This window comes from Hipposideros armiger, unplaced genomic scaffold, assembly GCF_001890085.2.
Source record: "Hipposideros armiger isolate ML-2016 unplaced genomic scaffold, ASM189008v1 scaffold_28, whole genome shotgun sequence".
Taxonomy (NCBI): domain Eukaryota; kingdom Metazoa; phylum Chordata; class Mammalia; order Chiroptera; family Hipposideridae; genus Hipposideros; species Hipposideros armiger.
In genome coordinates, this window is record NW_017731378.1 from 4969358 (window position 1) to 4986852 (window position 17495).

At 43.2% G+C, this 17495-nt stretch overlaps 1 protein-coding gene across 3 annotated transcripts in view; it reads left to right on the plus strand.

Annotated features, from left to right (window-relative positions):
- Positions 1-17495, plus strand: part of PDCD11 (programmed cell death 11) — a 40344-nt gene that overhangs the window by 2752 nt on the left and 20097 nt on the right. For all 3 annotated transcript variants that reach the window (XM_019636466.1, XM_019636468.1, XM_019636467.1), the window contains exons 4-16: positions 795-962; positions 2620-2781; positions 4127-4250; positions 4772-4953; positions 7751-7858; positions 9093-9299; positions 10605-10729; positions 10907-10967; positions 11618-11764; positions 13495-13746; positions 14783-14917; positions 15459-15653; positions 16560-16730. In XM_019636466.1, the coding sequence (XP_019492011.1) occupies positions 795-962; positions 2620-2781; positions 4127-4250; positions 4772-4953; positions 7751-7858; positions 9093-9299; positions 10605-10729; positions 10907-10967; positions 11618-11764; positions 13495-13746; positions 14783-14917; positions 15459-15653; positions 16560-16730 (2037 nt within the window). The remainder of the gene's footprint in view (positions 1-794; positions 963-2619; positions 2782-4126; positions 4251-4771; positions 4954-7750; positions 7859-9092; positions 9300-10604; positions 10730-10906; positions 10968-11617; positions 11765-13494; positions 13747-14782; positions 14918-15458; positions 15654-16559; positions 16731-17495) is intronic.

Consider the following 17495-nt stretch of genomic DNA (forward strand, 5'->3'; position numbering starts at 1 on the left):
TATTAACCAGTGCCTGGGATTGTGTGTTGTTTTTTGTTTGTTTTTAGCTGCTGAGTCCCTCATCGGGCTGGTGTCCTTATGAAACTTCTGTTTTAGTAGATTCATAGGATAGAGCTGGCAGTAACTTTAGCAATCATTCTGATTTCCCCCCCTTTCATTTCATAGGTGTGGAAACTGCCTCAGAGAAATGAAGTGGTCTTAGTCTGTTCCTTAACTTTTTAGATTACTCCAATATACAATAGCTGTAAAAAAGAAAAAAACAATCATTCTGAAGGGAAAGATTCAGATTCAGCCTGCAGAAGGGTTTTGTTTGTTCTGTGTGATGCTTAAAAAAATAATCGTTTAACTTGATGCCAACATTAAGAAACAAACTTTACATAAAGAGGTGATTTTTGGGTTCTCGTAAAAATTTGAAAGCACCGACAACACGAGCTCTCATTCTCTCATGTTTGTCGTCACATGGAGCCTAGTGAGTAGTGGCTGCACCTGTTAGGCCCGGCCTGCACACTTCACACTGCCGTTAGCGCCACTGATCCCTGCTTCCTTCATTTTATTGCCTGTGAGGCATTTGGGGTTGGGTTGCTTGGAATAAAGTAAAAGGTGAAAGTGCCCACCAGCACCCAAATGCTGTTAACACTTGTATAATTTAACCCTTTTAGGGTGCTCGGTCAGATGTTTGATAAGTGCATTGACACATATACCTATATGTTTCCTGTAGTTTTATCTGTCAGAGTTGAAACTCCTCATTCATTGTTCTCTTCCCTATTGTACCTGTTTCTCTTTTTCTCTTCTAGTCCCTGTGTGAGGGCATGCGGCTTTTGGGTTGTGTGAAAGAGGTAAATGAACTGGAACTGGTGATTAGTCTCCCCAATGGCCTGCAGGGGTTTGTGCAGGTGACTGAAATCTGTGATGCTTACACCAAAAAGCTGAATGAGCAGGTGGCACAAGAAGAGCCTCTGAAGGTAAGGGAGACCTGGAAAAATCTGTAACCGGAAATAAATAGTACACAAATAAATGCAAAATGACAACTTTGTTAAGTGCTAAGAAGGAAAGATACAAGGTGCCATGAGAGTTTATAATAGGGGATTTTATTATGTACTTTTTTATTAGCGGATTTTGACATAGCCCAGGGAACCCGTAAGACTTTCTGGGGGAAGGGATGCTTGCGCTGAGATCTGAAAGATGAGGGTACACTAGATAAAGAAGGAACGGAGTTCAGGCAGAAGGAGCGGGTATGCAGCAGAGAGAAGGCTAGTGTGGCGAGAGCAACGGAGGGTTGTGTGGGATGGGGCTGGAGAGCTGGGTGGAGGCCAGACCATGTTAAGGATGGGCTTTTAATTCTAGAATCAATGACAAGCCCTTGAAGTGTTCTCATTGGGATGGGTGACATGTAGACAGAATAGAGAATAAATTGAAGAGGCATGAGTAGTTTCCTGGAGACCAGTTAGGAGGCTATTGTTGAAGCCTAGGTTCTGAGATTGATGGCAGCTTGGGTTCAGGATTTACTGACAACTGAGAAAGTAAAGTCAGTGTTTAGTGATGGATTTGCTCTGGGTGGTGAGGCAGAAGTGCCAGGGATGAGTCCTGGGTTTCTATTGTGCATGACTTGACAACCATGCCATTCTGAGATAAGAAATCCTGACGGGGGGCCTGGATTGCGAGAGATGATCGTGATTTGGTTGTTTCCTATGTGGAGTTTGAGGTACAGAACCAAAAATGTGTGAAACTTCTTTGTATAGGTGGTAATAGAAGCTAAGAAGGAGGAAGTTGCTTAGAGGGAGCAAACACAGCGAAAAGAGACTAAAGACTGAGCTGGGAGTAAATGCTGTAGTTTAATTGCTGAATAAAAGGAGAGTTGCTATCAGGAGAAGGAGGGCCAGAGAAAAACCAGTGAATAAAAAGTCTTGATAGTGAGGGAGGAAATGTTTAATGAAGAAAGGAGTGGTCTCCAGTGTTAAAATCTTTTTAAAGGTCTCATAAGAGAAGACTGCAAAATAAACTGTTGGATTTGGCAACATGGAGGGCATTGGCGATTTTATTGGGAGATAAAGTGGTGGAGTGAGGTGAGGGAGGGGTGCAGATTGCAGTGAGCTGAAGAGCAATTAGGAGATGAAGAAGTGGAGACAGTAAATACAGACAACTTTTTTTTTTTAAGTATAGTTGATATACAATATAATAATTATATTGGTTTCAGGTATGCAATATAGTGACTCAACATTTTTAGACCTTACAATGTGAGCACCCCATTAATTCTAGTAATAATCTATCGCTGTGCAAACTTAACACATGTTATTGACTATATCCCCCTTCATCTTTTTCACCCATCCCCTGACCCCATCCCCTCTAGCAAGCATCCCTTTGGTCTCTGTAGACAGGTCTTTTGACAAGTCTTTTTATATCAGCCCATTGTGTGGAGATTTTTGGAGGCTTTATGCTAACATTCAAGACTGTGATATGGTCACAGACCCATCTTCCTTTGTGGGCAAGTGGTTGCCCTCTTCATCGCCTTTTGGGGTCTTTAGGGTTTGAGGATGAGAAGGCTGTGAGCCAGGGCCTGGCAGTGGATTCTTGGTTTGGGGCGATAGTAAGCATCAGAGTTTTCTCATTTGTATTATCCAGGACCTGGTCCTCTTGCCTGAACTCTTCTCGCCCGGGATGCTGGTGAGATGTGTCGTGAGCAATCTCGGCATCACAGAGAGTGGCAGAAAGAGTGTCAAACTATCTCTGAACCCCAAAAATGTCAACAAAGTGCTGAGTGCTGAGTCCTTGAAGCCCGGAATGGTACGTGTCTGGGGTCAGGGAAGAGGAGCAGTCAACATGCCTTCTTCCTGCCCTGCCTTGTCTCCTGGGGAATGTCTAGACCACTGTTTACATTCTAACTGTTACACACAGGGGTAGCTCTTTTCCTGAGGGGGGAAGGTCTTCAGGGTGCCTGGATATTTAATGGAAATTGAAGACTTGAACCTAATTACCTTACCTGGGAGGGGAGAAAGGGAAAGCACGTCGAAGATTTGCTGTTAGCAAAAAAAAAAAAAAAAGGCTCCGAGAAGCCTTAGCAGGGCATTGCTGATGGTGAGAAGGAGGTCCTTGAAGTGTCTTACTTACCTGGACTTCTTCACAGGTTTTTTTCCAAGGCTATCTGGTATTTGTGAGGAACCCTTGAGGGTTGCTCTCTAAGAGCAAGAGACAAGGTAGACGGCAATAAGTCTGTCATCTGTACTCCTGGACAGCCAGCCCTCCACTGAATCTTTCAGTCCTGTGGAGATTCAGGAGAAATTAGTCCTGGCTCAGAGCCTCCAGGTCCAGTAGGTTCAAAACACTCATGTAAATTACACTCATCTAAGTACTCTTGTAATTAAGAGGAGGGAGATCAATATGATCTTGTAGTATTTGGTAAGAAGCAGTGGAGTTTGGGTCAGGTCCTGAAAGTTGGATAGAAAGGGGAATAAAAATAAGCCAAGTTGCAGGAAATTGACAAGTGTTGAGAGCCTGCTGTATGACAGATGCTGTTTTAGACACTATTTGCCCTGTGAGGCAAATAGATATCCCTCTTGTAGATTCGAGAAAAGGGAATGAGAGAGGTTTCAGTGACTTGCCAAAGACAAAGTAGTAAATGTCAGAGCCAGTTTTGAATGCCGCACTGCTTCCCATGAAATGTAAAGGAAGTTGGCAAGATTTTTTTTATTTTTATTTTTTTTATGTCTTGGAGGTACTTATATGATGACAGCTGGAAGGGTGGTCCTGGATTCTCCGTAATCATAGCCCAGGGAGTGACCTGGAAGGCCATCTGGTTTATCCCTCTTTGCATAGCATGAAAGTCTTATCTTTTGGAAATTCTCCAGGGGAGAGACCCCTCTCTGTCATTCCTTTATTCACCTTTGTTTAGCACTTCTCACTGTCTGGAAACCATAAAATCCTTCCAGCCCTGGGAGAATTAAAGTTGGTATCTTGCCCTCGCCTATCCTCTAGTGGGACTGAAGTTAAAGGTTAAAAGTGTTTGTGTGTGGGGTAGGATTATGAGATGATGTGTTGAGATTGGTGGGAACATGCAATTTTACAGTGGATGTTTGTTGTGTGTCCTATGACTTGACTTTTGAACTTTTTGCAATGCTTTCTCCTTTTCCAGTTGCTCTCAGGCACTGTGTCCAGTCTGGAAGACCATGGCTACCTAGTGGACATTGGTGTTGGTGGGGCCAGAGCTTTTTTGCCAGTGCAGAAAACCCAGGAGTATATCAGACAAAAGAACAAAGGTGAGGGGAAGAAGAGGGACCACTGCATGGCAGTGAGGTGGTACATGTGGGGATTGTATTTAAATTTACTTACCAGGTGTGGTGAGTAAATTACAGAATGGTGACACTGAAGGCTCTTTGGCTTTGCTAAGATCAGCGGTTAATCCTGGCTGATAGAAAAGGGAATGTGTGTGAGGGGCCAGGAAGTGGCAGAGTCTTGCTAAGATCTGATGGGCCATTTTCACTGTTTCTCACGTGGAGGATTCCATTGAAGTTTGGGCCGTGGCCCCCAAAGCCTCTGAACCAGCAACCTTCATATTTTTGTTGAAATCTTCATATTTTTGTGGGTAGTTGATTCCAGATTGGTTAAGGTCACTTCACTCCCTTCTTGTAGTTGGTCTTTAGAGATTGGGAATATGGGGAGTATTGCGTGGTAACTCGGCAAGTAGGCCAAGAATCATCTTAGGTATTGCTTGAGCCCAAGTTAAAGGTCCTTTTCATGGACATATTTTTCCTTTTGGGGGCTGGGGCTGGGCTTGCAGGTGCTAAACTGAAGGTGGGTCAGTACCTGAACTGCATCATTGAAGAGGTGAAAGGCAATGGAGGAGTTGTTAGTCTGTCTATTGATCATTCAGAAGTTTCTACTGCCATTGCTACCGAGGAGCAAAACTGGACCCTTAATAACTTGCTACCAGGACTGGTGGTCAAAGCCCAGGTACAGAAGGTAAGCCGTTCATTATTACTACTTTCTAAAATAACAATTTTTATTAAAGTAGTTACATGCACACAGTCTAAAATTGTGCTGTTCAGTAGTGCAGCCACTTGTCACGTGTAGCTATTATGCACTTGAAATGCAGCCAGTGCCACATGTTGAAATGATAATATTTTGGATATATTGGGTTAAATAAACTATAATTAAAACAAACTTCACTTTCTTTGTAGTTTTTAAAATCTGACTGCTAGAAAACTTTAAAATTACATGCGTGGCTTACATTATATTTCTATTGGACAGTGCTGATCAAAATGGTATTAAAATAGTTATAATGAAGAACTGTCCCATCTATCCCTCCTGACCCCCACCTTTAACTCTTTTAGCTTATCTTTTGAAATTTACCTTCACATTTCTAAGTAATAAGTTTCTCTTGGTTTATCGATTTTAGGCATTGCGTTTTAACTTCTTATCAAGGTAGATAAAGACATGCCTCTTAATTTTCCCTCCTCTTCCCCCAACCTCCCAACAGAGATATAGTAAAATTTTGGCTAAATCATTATTCAGTGTTTCAATTATTATGACTACATAAACACTGTTTACTGCTGAGCGAGGTAATAGACCAGGACTGTTGAACAGCTTTATTTCCTAGAGTTGATAATCGGCTTTGTTTTTGTCATTTTTAAAATTCCCTTCCTATCTATCACTATTTCTTCTGTACCCTGTAGTTATTTTTCTCTCACAATTTTTTCTCCATGATTTCAAGCCCTTTAGGTAATTGCTTCGTTACCTTTTTTCCCCACGTGGACCCCCTTTTACTGTCATCCTGGGACGTTCCCCTCTTTCCTGTATTGGAACCACCTTTGATTCCATGTTTTCCTCTTTATTGGTTTACTCCCTCAATTTTAATGTGGCACATTTTCCAGAGCATCTTCATTGAAAAAAGTACATGAGAGGTTAATTTCTTGACCTAGTGTGTTTGGGATCCCCAAAAGCACTCCTAGGTTCATGCAATATATGGGCTTTTGTGTCTGGCTTCTTTCACTTAATTTAGTGTTTTCAAGGTGTATCCATGTTGTAGCTTATAACGGTGGTTCATTCCTTTTTATGGCTGAATAATATTCCATCATATTATTATAACACATTTTGTTTGTCCGTTCTTCAGTTAGTAAACATCTGGGTTGTTTCCACTTTGGGCTTTTATGAATAATGCTGCTATGAAATTCATGTTTGTGTAGACATATGTTTTCATTTCTATTAGGTATATAGCTAGGAATGGAATTGCTGGGTTATATGGTAACTATCTGTTTAACTTTTTGAGGAACTGCCAAAGTGGCCGCACAATTTTAAATTCCCAACAGACATGTAAGGGTTCCAATTTCTCCATTCTCACAGATACTTGTTATTATCCTGTTTATTATAGCCATCCTAGTGGGTATGAAGTGGTATTTTCTTGTGATTTTGATTTGCATTTCTCTAATAATTAGTGAAGTTGAGCATCTTCTCATGTGCATATTGGCTACTTGTATATCTTCCTTGGAGAAGTATCTATTCAAAAGTCTTTTGCCCATTTTAAAATTAAATTGTCTTTTTATTGTTAAGTTGTAAGCATTTATATATTCAGGGTACTAGCTCCTTAGCAGATCTTGTTTTTGTTTGTTTTAAAATATAATTTCCTCTTCTTTTTTTCTGGAACTCCTATTAACATATTGTTGGACTTCATGGGTCACTTCTCTAATTTTCTTATCTTTTGCTCTGTTCTTTGTTTTGGTATGTGCATGTATTTATCTACGTCCTCCCTTCTGGGAGAGTCTCTCAATTTTTAACTTCACATTCTCTATTGAATTTTTGTTTTGACGCCATACTACAAATGAGGCACTAAAATTCTTAGGAAGTTTGTGTGCCTGGGTGGGACATAATGATTGGCTGACTTCACTGTCAGGATGAGGAGCTAGCAGACTTTCTTTGGGCAGCTTCCGAGAGTCATTGTTATAAAGTCTTCTTGGGTATGTTAGATTTCTCTAGAAAGGATCTATTAACTTCCATCTAGGAGGGTATGAGCCTGACTGCCTGAGAGCTAAGTGGGAGAAAGGGGCTGGATGTTTCTTTATCTATATCCATACGATATTCAGCATTTTTTTCTCTCTATTTTTTTTCTTTCTCTTTTTTCTTCTTTGTTTTTTTTTTTATTCATTATTTTTTTCTTTATTTTCTTTCAGGGTTTTTCTTGATCCACATTTCAGGGTTTGTACTCTTCCTGTGTTTTGAGTGTCTTATAGTTTTCCCAGAGAATAACTATTCCCTTTTCTGTGGAGATTCCAAACTTCAGTTATCTACCTCATTGCTCTCTTTTGAGGTGCTTCTCAGCTTAATTCCTTAGCTTTTGCGGGGCTCTGTGGGATGAATCAGCTTGCTCATGGTTAATGTCTCCCTTTTGCAAGCATTTGGGTTTTTCCTTCTTAGCCTGGGCAGATCACCAAGTTAGCAACAATTTGTCCAAGTTGTCAGGCTGGCAGTTCCCCAAGGGTTTTTGTGCAAAGTGCCCTCCATCCCATTGGGGAATCCTGAGGGTGGGAGGATTGATGTCCTCTCATTCTGGAAGGGAGGTGAGCTTAGTGAATAAAGAAACAGCCAGTGTCAGTGGTCCTGCCAGTTTTATAGGAAGAAAGATTGATAAGGGTTAGCTGGAGTAGGAGAGAACACACAGTGATCCTGGAAAATGTGGCATTGAGTGTTTAGTATGAACAGTAGTTCTCATATTCTTGGTTCCTTCGGAGACATATTTTTCATAACTTGTTCTGTTTATTTCTAGGTGACTCCACTTGGCCTTACGTTAAACTTCCTCTCATTCTTTACTGGCCTGGTTGACTTTATGCATTTGGATCCCAAGAAAGCTGGAACGTATTTCTCAAATCAAGTAGTAAGTAATGCTGTACATTATCTTTTCTTTTCTTTTTTTAAAGGATTTTACTGGGGAACAGTGTGTTTTTCCAGGACCCATTAGCCCCAGGTCAAGTAGTAATCTTCAGTGTTATCTTTTCTTGATTCCAGTTGTGTCCCACCTAGCTGTCCGGTATCACAGTTAGCTACAGGGCAGGTCTTAGGACTGTGTGTGCAGGTGTGCAGAGAAGAGGTGAAGAGAATAAAAAGTGTTTTGGAAGGACCATAATAAACTACCAGTGGGTATCTCTGAGGACTGAGATTAGAGAGAGAGAGACTGAGGAGGAGAATGCAGTTTTTAGTTTTTATTTCATATTCTTTCATATGGTTTGACTTTTTTTGGTATTGAATTTTTTGCTTTTATAATTTAAAGTGCTTTAGAGGAGTATTTAACATAGGAGAACAAGATATATGTTTAAATAGAAAAATGTGGTTTAAAAGGTGCTATGTGTATTGTATTTTGAAAAAATATCCAATTTTGAAAAAAAATTTAGAGTACACCTGGCTAAAATACTGAAAGATTATATGATCATGTGTTAATAGTGACTAACTCTGCGTTATTTTTCTACCCTTACCTAAAGATTCAAATTTTCTGCAATGAACATGGATATTTGGGAAGAATATCCCAATGTATGTTATTCAGAATCTTTTTGATCCTAAAATGATTTGTTTTTTGTTTTTTAACAATCATGCATGCTAATAGATGCTGTAGAGACTTTTTTAAAAAGTAAAAGTAGGTTTTTTAAAAAAGTAAAAATATCACCTAGTAATAATAATATTAATATTTTGGTGAACCTCTTTCTAGTAATTTTTTTCTCCCTGTAGTCATACTTGCGTACAGAGTTGAGACAGAGCATTCTATAACCTTGTGATTGGAGCAGGCTGTTTCTGGTGTATTTAGACGAGCCTCTGATGTACTGGTGCCAGCACATGGTTTCTGTTGCATGTGCCTTATTAGCCTCATGATGTTGAGAGAGCCCTCGTATATGTTTTTCCTGGCCTGAGTAAGCCTTGATGTGGTTGGACATAGTTCCTCTGAAACATTTTGTTTGAATTTTCTGTATGCTGCTTGACTGCACAAGTCAATTTTAGTACTTGTATTCCTACTCTGGAATGGAGAGCACATGGAGAGCCTTGACCTCCAAAAGTCAGCTCCAGGATGCCTTATCTCCTGCGTGCCTCCTCCTGCTCATTATGTCTTTTCCCTTATGTAGGTCAAGGCCTGCATCCTCTGTATCCATCCTCGGACCAGAGATGTGCGACTGAGCCTGCGTCCCGCCTTCCTGCAGCCTGGGCGCCCACTCACCCGGCTCTCTTGCCAGCACCTGGGAGCTGTCCTGGATGACATTCCTGTCCAGGGCTTTTTCAGCAAGGCCGGGGCCACTTTCAGGTTGAATGATGGGTCTCTGGCCTATGCCCGGGTAAGTAGTCTCTTTGTTTTATCAGGATCTTATCACTAGATGGACTGTTGGGACACATGGATCCTTTTCTGCTTCCTTTATCCCTTGGTATTAATTTCCTATTTTTGAATGTCCCCAAGTATAACAGACTTTTCATAGGGACTAAATAATACCTGTTTGTTATAATAGAATGCCTTAGAATCAGTTTGACATATTTGATACCTATCAGGTGGTAAGTGTAAGAGTGAATTAGGATGTACACTAGGGCTTAGCAGAGTTTTTCTTAAAGGTCCAGATAGTAAATATTTTAGGCTTGTGGGCCATATGGTCTCTGTCCTAACTACTCAACTCTGTTCTTTGGGGTTTTTTTGTTTTTTTTTTAAATAAAATTTATTTAAAACAAATTTTATTTTGTGCAGATTCTTGCACAGTATCAAAACAAGTTTCAGGCTGGGACTCACTACTGTGACCCCTTCTTTGTTCTGCAAATTAATAAGATTCACTTTTATTATGTTTAAAAGTATTAAAAATTTACCCAGGTTTTGTTGTCTCTTCATTCTAGGTGTTTGTTTTAATATTTTATAATAAAATCTTAAATTCAATTCTGTGCTTATAGGCTGAAAGCAGCCATAGACAGATGTAAATGAATGGGCATGGCTGTGTTCTGGTAAAACTTTAGTTTACAAAAATAGTTACCAACTTATGAACTGTGGTTTGCTGACCCACGATCTAGACTAATCTCTGACACAGAAATTCTGTGATGGTAAAGAACAGTTGTTTAGTTAGAGGAATTATTAATTATTATTATTTTTAAAGATTTTATTGGAGAATTGGGGAAGGGGGACAGCCAAGTTGTCCTTCAGTCTTAGTTGTGGAGGACTCAGCTAGCTCAGCTCCAAGTCCAGTTGTCATCCGGCTGCCTGTCAACAGCTTGCAGCCGCTCAGCTCAAGGTGCCATGTTCAACCTTAGTTGCGTGTGGGCGTAGCCTACCATCCCATGCGGGAGTCGAACCGGCAACCTTGTTGTTAGGAGCATGTGCTCTCACCAACTGAGCCATCCTGCCACCTATTGGCAGCTCATCAGCAACTCAGCTCAGGCGCAGCTCACTGGCCCATGTGGGAATTGAACTAGCTACCCTGTTGCTCAGAGCTTATGCTCTTAACCAACTGAGCCACATGGCCGGCCCTAGAGGAATTATTTTAACAGGTAATCAGAGTACTGTTTTTATGTAGGTGGCAAATGTGTTGTCATCTCAGTGTGCTTTAGTGTCTGATTTCCTCACACCTGTTGTTTCTGGCTTTTCTTAATCACTTGGTACTTTGTAGCTCAGCCATCTCTCCGATTCAAAGAGCGCCTTCAATCCTGAGGCCTTCAAGCCAGGGAACACTCACAAATGTAGAATCATCGACTACAGCCCAATGGATGAACTGGTTTTGCTGTCTCTGCGGACGTAAGTCTCATCAACACGTGGTCGGGTGGAGATGTGCTTCTGGGTGGGTGCGTGTTCAGTTTCTCCTGGCCTTGCTAGGTAAAGGTTTCCTTTCCTGCCAGCATGGCTTTCACAACCCTGAATTTTAGGTAGCCTCTGCCCCAATTTATTTAATCTTATGTCTTCCTTTCGTTCTAGGTCTATTATTGAAGCTCAGTACCTTAGCTATCATGACATCAAACCTGGGGCATTGGTAAAGGTAAGACCTCAAGCATCTACTTGGATACTCCCCCAGCCTCAGACATTCTGGAGTTCACAGGTTAACTGTCAGCTCATTAGTCTTCATGTGAACATATTTAAAGTCTTGTTCCTTGCCTCTGCCTGCTAACTGGAATTTCTTTTCTCCTTGGATAACTTATAATTAATTTCAAGGTAAGGTCTTACTAGCACCACCCAACTGCAGAGGAAATAGGTTATAAACCTGGAATTGGATGGTGTTTAATAGACCAGGTCAAAAGTTAGTTCTATGATAATTGAGCTACTTGGGATATTAGTAAGAAGCCAGTTCCACTTGTCTCCCTATCTATCCGTTTAGCCCCAGTTGAACAGCTTCCCTTTATTTGTAGAGTTCATTTTTTAGGAAACATGGTCCCCTCCTTTAGAGACTGTGCTTGTAAGGCAGACAGAAAGAACATGCTCATACAGAAAGATATGAAGGTTCCATAAATAAACCCGACTGCACCCAGATCAGTGTGGGGTGCGTACTTTACCCCTATGAGATCTGGAATAACAGGAACAGTTAGCCCAGGAAACTGGGCTTCAAAAGAGAGTTGTGACATGCTTTATTGTAAGAGGTGGAGGAAAGACCATTATTGAGGCATCATGACGTCTTTTCTTGGGACTTCCTAGGGCACAGTTATGACCATAAAGCCGTATGGGATTCTGGTGAAGGTGGGTGAGCACATCAGGGGCCTGGTACCTCCCATGCACCTGGCTGACATCTTGATGAAGAACCCAGAGAAGAAGTACCACATTGGGGATGAGGTCATGTGCCGGGTGAGTTCCTGAAGGGTCTCTGTTGTGGTTTTGGCCAGATGGGAAGAGAGTACTGCTTCTCAGCCAAGTTTCTGCTTTTTTTCCATAAAATGACCATGTAATATCTGCAGTACTGTGCCTGGCATTGGGAGGAGAAAACTGGGTCCCTGCCCTTGAGAATTGTATAGTATAATTGAGAGTCAATATTCATCCATGAAGACAGCAGGCCAGTGTGTAACCTTGTGCCACATGGTTTGGTGCAGGCTATATGCTATGGTCACATCTCAGAAAGGGGAGGTCAGCGTGGGGCAGAGCAGCAAGAATCATCAATGATATCAGTAGCAACTACCACGTAACATGTGTCTGTGCCAATTGCTGTGCTAGGCACGTGACATTCATTATTTCATTTAATCCTTAAAACAACCCTCTAAAATAAGTGTTGTTAACCCCAGTGAGAAAATTAAAGCATGGAAAGGCCACATGTCGTGTCCAAAGTCACACAGCTAACAAATGGTGAAACCAGTTTTCAAATTCAGCTCTATGTGCCAATAATGTCTTGTAGATTTCTGGCACAGGTGGGCTAGCAAGGATGGGTAGGATTTGGAAGGTTGAGGAGCAAGGAGCGTGTCAGGCACAGAAATAGCCCAAACAAAGCTGCCAAAACTGAGTGGTTTATAACAGATTTGAATCCCAAGAGAAGCTTCACAAAGTCATGAGATTAAATTTGATGTTACACAGTGATTAGCATAGGGCCTGGTGTGTGCAGGCACTCAGAATGTTAGATTTTCTTTTAAAGGTTTTATTGGGGAATTGGGAGAGGGCAACAGACAAGTTGCTGTCCTCCTGTTCTTCAGTCTAGTTGTGGAGAACGTCGCTTCACTGGCCCATGTTGGTATTATCACTACGCTCTTCCTGGGTGAGGCAGATTGGTCACCGGCCACTGGACGGCCGCTCACGGCGGCTCTTGGCAGCTCACGGTAGCTTGCGGGAGCCCACTGCAGCCTACGCCGTCGCTGGCGACTCAGCAGCCCAGCTCCAGGTCGAGCTGCTGTTCACCATCTTAGCTGTAGAGGGCGCAGCGTCACTGGCCCTCGTGTGGGATCCAAACCGGGGCCCTGTTGCTCAGAGCTGGTGTCCCAAACCAGCTCTTAACCAACGCGCCACTCGGCCGGCCCAGAATGTTAGATTTTCTTGTTTTCATTTTATTTCATTATTAGTGAGTCAACAAAGAGATTGATTACCCATTGGCAAAATATTTTATAGTAGTGCATCTAGGAGGTTAGAAGTAGAGGACTTTCTCTGCCCTCAAGGAGATGACTTTCTGAGGGAGGAGAGATTGTTGGGTCTCTCAGTCTTAGTTTATAGATTACATACAGCAGTATTGAAGTGGTAAATTGGTTCAGTCATTCATTCTGTTAGACAAGATGCTGGCAGTCCAGGAAAGAGCTAAGGCAGTGTGGAAGCAACTGACACAGGACTCTGCCGGTGCAGTGAGATGGCGAGTATTGTTGCAGGCCCAAGAGGGAGCTTATGGGAGGAGTACCTTTGAAATAGAGATGAATATTCCCCAGATTGTCATCCAGCAGGAAGCAGGGAGGGTCTGTGGCTGACATTCTCAGAGAGAAAGAGATAGTAGGTTCTTAGGGACTGACCATGGCCTTTGGGTTCAGGGGATCACAGAGACCAGCTCAGTGGCTCTCTTGATAACAGGTAACTTGATGAGAGGTTTGATGACAATATCCTTCCCCTAGGTTTTGCTTTGTGACCCTGAAGCCAAGAAGCTGATGATGACCCTGAAGAAAACCCTGGTTGAGTCCAAACTGCCTGCCATTACCTGCTATGCAGATGCTAAGACTGGTCTGCAGACACATGGCTTCATCCTCAGGGTCAAGGACTATGGCTGCGTTGTGAAGTTCTACAATGACGTGCAGGGACTGGTGCCCAAGCATGAGCTTAGTGCCGAGTATGTCCCCGACCCAGAGAAGGTCTTTTACACTGGCCAGGTAACCTTTTCCCAGGCAGGTCCCTAACCTGTGGTGACCCCATGAACACAGATTTGAAGGAGTTGTATGGAGGGCGACTTTTTTTATTTTATTTTATTTTTTTATTTTAGGTTGTCATCTTATTTTATTTTTAAAATTAATTTATTTTTTATTGTTAGTTTCAGGTATACAGAACATTGCAATAGTTATCCTTTTCACCCTTCGCACAGAAACAACCCCCTCCCCCATCTACTGCCCTCCCACCCCCGATGTCATGCTTACCTATTACAATTCCATTGACTCCATTCCCACACTCTACTCCACGTCCTGTGACTGACTATATGTATATATAATTACAGTTGACATACATTATTATTCAACATCAGCTTCAGAAATACAGTGCGGTGGTCAGATCTCTACACCGACTATGAAGTGATCTCCCCAACGAGACATGAGTCCATCTGGCCCCCTAAGAAATATTTACAACATGATTGATTATATTCCCCAGACTGTCTTTTCTATCCCTGAGGCCATATTGTAGTTACCAATTTGTATTGTCTCATCCCTTCCCCTTCTTCATCCCCACCCCTGGAGGGCGACTTTTTAAGGGGTAAGGAAGAGAGCCTGAGCCAGCTAAGTGGAGATGGGAGCAGAACAGAGAGAAATCTTCAGGGGGATTCAATGAAAGCTGGCAAACTAGTGGACCTTCTTCAGGCCCACAGGCTTGAAGAACTAATCTTGACCTGTAAGAAGTTGTTCTGAGGCTACTGTCATGTTACCACCAGGGGGCAGTGCCATGAAAGTAGTGAATCTGGGTCTGTTGAGGAAAAAGAAGTTTTTAAACTTGGGGTTGTACCAAAAAATGTATTCATGTCTGTCTTTCACCCAAAGGCTGACTCGGGGGAATGTATCTCACTGTACATTTTTTTTCACTGTATTCTGATCTGATCCAGGGTCTGGGTGGATCTCTCAAGGCCTTTGCTGGGGGAGGGCACCTCTCCAGGGCCTGACAGGCTTGCTGGGAGGAGTTAGCCAAGCAGCTGTGGTTTCTCACCAGGTGGTGAAGGTTGTGGTGCTGAACTGTGAGCCATCCAAAGAGAGGATGCTCTTGTCTTTCAAGCTGTTGAGTGATCCAAAGAAAGAGCGTGCGGGACACAGTCAGAAGAAAAGAAAAGCCGTTCACGCTGGGCAGGTACCTGGACTTATCTAGACAAGTTATTTTAGTTTACAGTGGCCAAAGAGCAGGGTGCCACTGACACTTGGGGTACTGGAACCCATGGAGGGGAAAAATCAAGGTAGCTAGCTAAGATTCTGGGACCAGAGAGGGTTAAGGCCCTTGACAGAGAACCTCATATATATTTTTTCCTGTGTGTCAGAGCAAATGGAAGCTGTCCAGGAAAGAAAAGTTCTGTCGTGATGTGGCTTTTCAGCAGTGTACTGCTGCTCTTTTCCCTCCGGTCCCTAGGGCCATCCCGCAGGACTGCCTTTCCTCTGGGATCCATTGGAGGGACCTGGGAGAGGAGTGACGTGAATACACAAATGGGCCCTGGTGTGTGCGTGTGTGGGCCTGCTGGGAGATGGTGTGGGGTGTGGAAGAAAGCTGCTTCTCTTCTTGACCTCTCTGTGATCCCGGGTGCTGGAATTTGACGACTCTGATTGCCTCCTGACTCATAAGAGGTTGCTCTGTCTGCCCAAGATAAATGCTATTTTTTGTCTTTCTCTTCACTTGGTAGTTGGTGGATGTGAAGGTTTTAGAAAAGTCCAAAGATGGGCTGGAGGTGGCTATCCTGCCCCACAACATCCCTGCTTTCCTCCCCACGTCTCATCTGTCAGACCACGTCGCCAACGGCCCACTGCTGTATCACTGGCTCCAGGCCGGTGACACTCTTCACAGAGTCCTGTGTCTGAGCCAGAGTGAGAGACATGTTGTATCCTTTACCGGCATCTGGGAAGCCAGGGAAACGGGAACCTGGGCACTCTTGGGGGGAAAGTTTGGATTGGGTTATGCTTTTAGTTGGAAATTCCATAGAAAAAAGTCGGCCAATTGACTGCAGAAATACCTCCATAAAACCTAACCAGTGAGCAAGCCTGAGCTTTCCTTCTAATTCCCTGGTGGAAAGTTAGAGTGGGATTGAAGTCCTGCGAGCAGATACTGGTAGTCAGGTTCGGGTGGGAGTCCAGGGTGTTGGGGAAGAGGTGGTGTGGCCTGCCGACCCAGGGGGATATTCCTAGTAGCACATCTGGCCTTCTCAGGGCGCTTATCGCTTGCCCCTTGAATTGGAATAATTAATGAGGTAGTTGTCCTCCTTTCCTCCCCCCTACCAAGAGATACGGGGCTCGGAATATTCCATTGGGCTTGGTCTGGGTGTTTTGAAGGAGAGCATTGCCTTTCTCACGGAATATGAAACCTCCTTAGAGTGAAGATTGGCAGAGGCAGTGAAATAGGGTTGGTTACTGTGAAGATTGTGGAGGATGCGTCATGGCCAGTCCAGCTGCCAGGCCACAGGGATGAGCCATCCCCTTTTTGGTCCCTTTCAGTAATCTGGAAATGAGTTAATAAGGAAAGGAATAAAACAGCGACTCTCCAATGTTAGTGCACATCAGAATCACCTGCAGGGCCTATTCAAACACAGCTTGATAGGTCTCACCCCTGAGTTTCTAATTCATAGGTCTTGGGGTGGTGCTTAAGAATTTGCATTTCTAACAGGTTCTGTGTGATGCCACTGCTATTCGTCTGCATACTTAGAGAATCACAGTAGCAGAAGGTGTAGAGTGGAAAAAGGAGAAGGGAGAGATGGACATTTCTGGAATATTCCTTAATGAAGTGCCACTAGCTCCTTTGCAGGAAGCCAGCTTTGGTCTCCACAGTAGAGGGTGGTCAGGATCCCAAGAGCTTCTCAGAAATCCATCCTGGAATGCTGCTCATTGGTTTTGTGAAGAACATCAAGGACTATGGTGTGTTCGTCCAGTTCCCCTCAGGTCTTAGTGGACTGGCCCCCAAAGCAGTAAGTTCACCTTCATGCCCAAGGACACAGGGTCATGGAACCCAAGGGTTGGCGGGAAGGAGCAAGATACTTGATCCTTTGAAAGATTTTTAGGGGCACGACATAAAGGCATCTGGCTGAGGCAGGAGTGGAGCTGAGATTCACTCCACGCTCGTCTCACCCAGCTGTGTGTTCTGGTTTGGGGCTGTGTCCTGGAGGAAGGGGCACCTTTTCTGCTTTTAACTGTAGCGTTGATTAGATGGGCGGTGGCCCTGAGACTTTAGTCTTCTGTGAGGGCACTGAACTTGTTGTTAAACTCTCAGCATGTTAGACATGGAAATTGATTTTCCTAAACAGCTGGTTACAGGCTTTACTGCCTCCTGGGATTTTCGAGGTACTATGGTACCAGAATACCCTTGAAAGTACTACCCACCCCCCATCTAATTGAATTGTAAACTTTTCAGACTGAAAAAAATTCTAGTGATCCCATGGTTGAACCCCTCATTCCTGCCGAGTAAACTGAGACCAGAGCTGGGAGTAGACTTAACCAGAAGTCAGCGTAAGACAGTGGCGAGCAAATGGCTTGTAGCTCTTTCCTGCCACAGATAATTCATAAATATGTCTTCCCTTCCATAGGTTCATCTCCCTGGTGTTTTGCCAGGGCAAAAAGTCATCTGCATCTTCTGCCAGAACAATTTTAAAAATGGGAGCAGAGGAGAGGGCCCCAGAAACATGCATAGTGAGGGGCAGAGGGTTGCCATTGGGTATTAGAGATATGTACAGCTC